This window comes from Mus caroli, chromosome 6 (assembly GCF_900094665.2).
Source record: "Mus caroli chromosome 6, CAROLI_EIJ_v1.1, whole genome shotgun sequence".
Lineage (NCBI taxonomy): Eukaryota > Metazoa > Chordata > Mammalia > Rodentia > Muridae > Mus > Mus caroli.
Window position 1 is genome coordinate 82,450,696 of NC_034575.1, and position 6,896 is coordinate 82,457,591.

General features: G+C 44.6%; 1 protein-coding gene across 1 annotated transcript in view; it reads left to right on the top strand.

Moving 5' to 3' along the window:
- The window catches only part of Snrpg (small nuclear ribonucleoprotein polypeptide G), a 7,742-nt gene extending 5,986 nt beyond the window's left edge, over window positions 1-1,756 (top strand). Inside the window, exon 4 of the mRNA XM_021165593.2 lies at window positions 1,586-1,756. Within this exon, the coding sequence (XP_021021252.1) occupies window positions 1,586-1,636 (51 nt within the window). The 3' untranslated portion in view covers window positions 1,637-1,756. The remainder of the gene's footprint in view (window positions 1-1,585) is intronic.
- The last annotated feature ends 5,140 nt before the right edge of the window (window positions 1,757-6,896 follow it).

The following is a 6,896-nucleotide window of genomic DNA, read 5'->3' on the forward strand; positions in this document are numbered from 1 at the left end:
AAAAAAAAAAAAAGAAAGAAAGAAAAGAGCTGGAGAAAATGGCTTGGCTGTTTTAGTTTGTAATTATTTTATGTGTATGGGTGTTTTGCCAGCACATATGTCTGTACNATGTATGTGCCTAGTGCCTGTGGAGTCCAGAAGACGGTGTTGGATTCTCTGGAGCTGGAGGTGTAGATAGAGCCAGTGCTGTTAATCACTGAGCCATCTCCCCAGGCCCTGGCTCGGTGATTGAGAGCACTTGTTGTTCTTGCAGAGGTTTGGAGTTTGGTTCCTAGCATCCACACTGCAGCTCACAACCATCCCAAAGCCCAGTTCCAGGGGATCCAGTGCCCTCCTCTGACCTCCTTGGGCACCAGCCACACATATACTGCATGTAAATGCATGCAGGCAAATTTTCCATGTATAATACAAATACATCAGAAAAGAATGTACAGGTTTGGGGGCTAGGAGTGTAGCCTGCTGTTCCCCAGCTTGCCTGGTACACAGGCCACTACTTTGTATTCCTGGCACAGGCTAATCACAATGACAGCCGTTCATGACAGAAAATAAGGTAAACCAGAAGGAAAGGCAAAGCTTTGTCAGGGCCCTCCTGTCAGGCTTTGCAAGTGCTAGTACAGTCTTACGCAGCTGAGCTTTCATGGTAGACTTTCTTTCCTGCATTCATTAAGCAATGGCTCTGGCCACAAAAGGAAGGTTTTGTTATTCCGCAATAAGAACTGGATTTTAAATTGCTGTTTGTCTTGCAAGACACGTATGTCTTACGTACTGTAATCATCATAAAGTGATGAGCACAGATGTATTGACAGGATTAATGTGAAGACTTTGTTGTGGTGGTGAGAGGTCATATCTCTCTTCCCCTTCATCCCTGAGCTGAGTGCCCAACACNTTGGACTTTATGGTTTGTCAAGGTTGTGTGTAGAAGGGTAAAGGTAGGCCCTTATTATTCTACTCANGTATGTCTGTGTTTTCTCAAGACAGGGGTCTCTCTGTAGCCCCNGCTGTCCTGAAAGACACTGTGTAGACCAGGCTGGCCTGGAACTCACAGAGATATCTCTACCTGCCTCATCATTTCAAATCAAAAGTTTATGGTATTACTTATTTCAGAGTTAAGTGTGTTGATGTATATCTGTAATGCCACTTCTNGGAATTGGAGGAGGAGGAGGGCGGCTATTCTCTGTAACAGAGATTTATAATCCTTGTGTGAAGAAACAGCTGGCAGACGGCACATACCAGTAACCCTAGTTCCCAAAAGCTAGGTCACAGAGACTTGGCATCTTATAAAGTTAGTCGTTACTTTGCAGTCTGGAACCAATCTCTTCTAATAAGCCTGGGAGGCTTCTTTTTCCTTAAAATGGGATTTCCCTGTGCAGTCCTGACTGGCCTGGAACTCCCCGCAATCCTTCTGCCTTTGAGTTACTGGAATTAAGGGCATGTGCCACCATGCCACACTCAAGTCTTGATTTAAAAACTAACTTGGTCCTTGTGGCTTGTTGTGGTCCTTGAGAAAAGCCTCACTGGTGTGTCGTGTTGGGAAATTATGAGTTGTCTTTTAAATGAATTATTTTCAACTGACTTCTTTCTCTAGGTCATCCGAGGAAACAGCATCATCATGTTAGAAGCCTTGGAAAGAGTCTGACCTGTGCTCAGCAAGCAGTGTCCACATCCCTCCCCAAAAGCCTGTTTGATTGTGATGTAGAATTAGGTCATGTACATTTTCATATGGAACTTTTTACTAAATAAACTTTTGTGATACTCAGAAGTGTGTTTCTGCTGTTGTGGATGTAAAATAGGTACTCTTTCTCACCACCCTTTCCAAGGAGTTTATGCATTCAAGTGGAAGCATCTTGCTCGGTGTGAAGGAAGACTAGAAGTCTATAACATTGAGGAGATGAGCTACAGATGTGTGGTTTATAAACATTAGTACTTTTGACCTCCTGTGACTTCAAATTTGAGTTAGGTTCCTAATGTGGAATTCTTGGGACGGGGTGTTTTAAGTTTTAGAATATTTATTTGTATGACATGAGCTGTCTTGGGATGGAATCTGCCTCTTGCTTTTCTATTTTTGTGAAGAGANGCCATGACCAAGTCAATTTATAGAAGAATTNAGAAAAAGACAAGTTTATTGGGGGCTTATCATTTAGAGGATAGATCCAGGACCATCATGACAAGAAGCATGGCAGCAGGCAGGCAGACATGGTACTAGAACAGTTGCTGAAAGCTTATGTCTGTAGGCAGAGATCTAACTGGGCTTTTGAAATCTTAAAGCTGGGCTGGAGAGATGGCTCAGCAGTAAGAGTGCTGACTGCTTTTCCGAAGGTTCATGACTTCATATCCCAGCAACCACATGATGGCTCACAACCATCCGAAGTGAGATCTGATACCCTCTTCTGGGGTGTCTGAAGACAGCTATAGTGAGCGAGCAGGGACAGAGCAAAAGCAAAAAGTGTCTGAAGACAGCTACAGTGTACTTACATATAATAAATCTTAAAAAAAAAAACTCAAAGTCCATGTCCAGTGACACACCTTCTCCAAGAAGGCCACACCTCCTAACCCCTCCCAAACAGTTCTACCAACTGGGAACCAAGTATTCAAATANACAATGGCCTCTGTGCCACCACAGATCCAAACCTAAACAAGTTTATAATAAACAAGTATATTTCCTATTTGTAACTTTATATTTGTTTCCTTGTGATAATACTGTTTTATTAATTCTTGTGGGTGTATATGTGTGTCTGATGTATGGAGGTCAGAAGACAGCTTGGCAGCGGTCAGCGTTCTNTTCCACCATAGGGATTCTAGGGATTGAACTGAGATCCTCAGGCTTGGCACCAAGCATCTTTACCAGTGAGCCAATCTGGCTAACCTGTGCAGTGTTTTAGCATGCTTGTGTTTTGACTGCCAAGTTACATGCGTTACAGGTCTTGAAGTATTTCAGATTAGAATGCTCTATTGCAAGTGTACTTTTAACAGNACTTGGGTATAGCCCAATGATGGCGTGCTTAAGAAGCTGAAGGCCTTCAAACCCTTAACTGACCACCACATACCTAGTAAAATAACACCAACCTTAGAACAAAAACAGTAACGTGGGGCGGCTTGTATCTGACTTAGTCATGAAATGGGGAGTAATGGGGGGTGGTTAATCTTGTTGGGGTTTGGGTTTTGAGACAGGGTCTTGCTATGTAGCTCTGACTATCCTGGAACTTGCTATGTAAACCAGTCTAGACTCAAACTTAGAGATAACTTGCCTCTGCCTCCTAAGTGCTGGGATTGTGTGGTGGGAATTGTGTAAAGTAGAAACAGACTTCAGAGAACAGCCTTCCCATGAATGGCAGGCAGTTCCTCGTGAGAAGAGTGGTGAGGGTGTTGTCCTTCAGTGGCCACCCAGCTCAGGACTGACCACAGACTGGAGACTGCATTCTAGCCCTCAGCCATTCTAGGGATGAAGCTATGGGAAGCAATGACAGTTGTACCACACATCTGTTGGGCAGTCCGGCCCATTATTCAGACAACTCTGAGAGTCACTTAGTCTTTTAATACACATAAGGCACATCCTGAGTAGCCAAACTTACGTGTCTAAAGTCAGCCCCAGGTCCCTTCTATGACTGACCTGCTCTTGGCTCCCTCACCTTAACTGTAAATATGGTAGGGTTCTACTTTGAAGAAGAAAAGAGGTAGTTCCCACCAGATATTTTTTTGTTTGTTTTGTTTTTCCAAGACAGGGTTTCTCTGTAGCCCTGGCAGTCCTAGAACTCACTTTGTAGAGCAGGCTGGCCTCGAACTCAGAAATCCNCCTGCCTCTGCCTCCCAAGTGCTGGGATTAAAGGCGTGTGCCAGCTCCACCAGGTATTTGGCTCCCAAGTTCCTCTCCCTTCCATGCAACAACCGCCAACCCCAGGGTCAGCCATCGCGACACCCAATTACCTGGTAGAATAAAAACTCTTAAAGCTTATAATTATAAGCTTATAACCAATCAGATTTATGTATCAATAAAAATCACAATTTACAAGATGCCAATACAATAATTTCCCNTTTCCCTGACCAATCACAGGNCTCCTGCTGTTCTAATGTAATTCGTCAGGGAAAATCCTGCAACAATAAGGTCCAAAGCCAGGCATGTTGAATTATGCCTTTTAGTCCCAGCACTCGGGAGGCAAAGGTAGAACTCTGTGAGTTCAAAGGCTAGCCTGGTCTACATATTCCAAAATAGTCAAGGCTCGGGGGCTGGTGAGATGGCTCAGTGGGTAAGAGCACCCGACTGCTCTTCCGAAGGTCCGAGGTTCAAATCCCAGCAACCACATGGTGGCTCACAACCATCCATAACGAGATCTGGCGCCCTCTTCTGGAGTGTCTGAAGACAGCTGCAGTGTACTTACATATAATAAAAATAAATAAATTAAAAAAAATAGTCAAGGCTCCATTGAAAAACCATGTCTCAAAATAAATAAAATAAAATAAAAAAGCCTAAGGAACTAGAGAGATGGTTCAGTGCTTCAGAAGGTTTGCTGTTCTTCCAGAGGATCTAAGTTCAGCTACCAATACCCACACTGGCCTGTTATCCCCTCTTTTGACCTCTGTGGACATCCCCACAAATGCATGCATATATACTGAAGTAAAACAAGGTTAAGAGACTGTTAGAGGGGGCTGGAGAGATGGCTCATTGGTTAAGAGCATTGACTGTTCTTCCAGAGGTCCTGAGTTCAATTCCTAGCAACCACATGGTGGCTCACAACCATTTGTAATGAGATTCAATGCCCTCTTCTGGTGTGTCTGAAGAGAATGACAGTGTACTCGTATACATTCAATCAATCAATCAATCAATAAACTATGAGAGTTACTTAGAGCACTGTTTGTACTTCTCATTCTCGGGCATGGTTTCACTTGCTACCTGGGACAGAATAGCACTGGGTCATTTCCTGGGTTGGTTGCTATTCCCTGTTGTCAACTTGACTATACCTAGAATGAACTACAGTCCAGAAATGGAGGGNCCACCTGTGACCCAGATCTTGAGGCTGGAAGACACAGACTTTTGATCCAGCTCTTAGGGCATAGTGGCCATGAAAAGCCTAGGCCCAAGCAAGGTGGTACATGTCTTTAATCCCAGGAGACAAAGGCAAGCAGATCTCTGATTCAAGACCTGCCAGGGACAAAGCAAGTTTCAAGTATAGAAAAGTTTAGGTCCAAGAGTGGTGGAACACACCTTTAATCTGGGCCATACTTTCTGCTGGAGCTCAATATAAGACAATGGAAGAAGGAAGACTTCCTTCTTCATCTGCTTGCACTTACTTGCCAGCACATCTGTTGGAACCTAATTCTTCAGAATTCCACCTTATTCAGAAAATCCACTGAAACACTCAGCCTCCTGAGACTGGGCAACCCCTAGATTCTTGGACTTCCCAGACANAGCCGCCCATTGTTGGGTTAGTTGGACTGCAGACTGTAAGTCATTCCAATAATGTATTTCCTTTACTATATAGAGACATTCCATAAGTTCTGAGACTCTAGAGAACCCTGACTAATACATTNTCCTTAACAATCTGACCACATAAGCTTCACTGTCAACTATGATCTATCCCTTTAAAAATAAAAGGCTGACTGCCAAGTCCACTTCTGTAACATCTTGGTTGCTTATTCACCTAGTTAGTGGTTTTAGAGTATAAAATGAGAATACAAGCTAGATCTAGGACAGAGACCTTTTAGGAGTTACCCTGGCTTTCTTTGGACCACTGATGAATCTCTTCTTCCACTCTCATTGGTATTGGAGTGCTTGTTCCAAAACAACTGAGAAAGCCAGCAACTCAGAAACAGACCAATCATTGGCTATGCCATTTCCAGGTATGTATCCAACNGACACATAAAATATACTCACACATCCATGTTTATTATAGTGCTATCCACAGTAGCTAAGTCATGGAATTGCCCAGGTGTCCATCAATGGGTGTGTGGACCGTGAAAAACTGGAACATATAAACAGAGGCATTTGATGCACCTATAAAGAATGAGGGCTGGCGGTGTGGCTCAGATGGTAGAGCACCTGCCCAGGATACATGAAGCTCTGATCTCCACAGGAAGAAGTTCCTGCAATCAGCAGAGCAAGGGCAGCTTGGGTAAGCCCAGAGAAGTCACCCAAACTCACGGCAAGGTCTTCACCGTGATGCAGACAGAGTACTGGGGGTTCNCAGTAAAACACATCAGATGCAGACCACATTGGTGTCTGAGGTCCGTGTTACCACTAAAGGCCATTTGTATGTCCCGTAGTGTGTGCTGCCACCGAAGGCTATGATGGCGTCTGAGGTGGGGGACGGGGGCGCGGGGGGCGTGCTGCAGCAGAGGGCCGTGGGGGAGGGGGAGCAGGCGCGCTGCAGCAGAGGGCGGTGATGGTGGGAGGTTGATGTTTGTGGTCTGTTCTTCCAGAGACCATGTTGTGACACATGCTGATGCTGGAGGCCATGTTATTGACAGAAACCACGTGGAAGTCCTTGATCTGTGCTCCCACTGACTGTAAAGGGCAAGGAAGCTACTTTTGCTGTTGTATCGATGACTGCAGACTCACAGTTGAGAATAAAGGACATAGAAAGCTTCTGTGACAATCTCTACCCNGACCCTGCCCCCTAAAAAGTAACAGCCAAGACAGGAAACTATCAAAGAGATTTCTTAAAAATTGTGATAAAGATGCTGAAGTGTAACTCTGCACAATTGATGAATTGATGGCTTCTGGTAGGGGTGTGGGTGAGGAAGGACTCAGTTTTCTTTTAAGGGGCTGGCCACTGGGAGTGTGACCATGGCCTTTAACTTATGTTTTGGTTGTCGGTGGGGGTGGGGTGGGGGTGGTACTACTTCTCCTCCTTCTCGTCCTTCTTCTTTTCCTCTTCCTCCTCTTCCTCTTCTTCCTCTTCCTC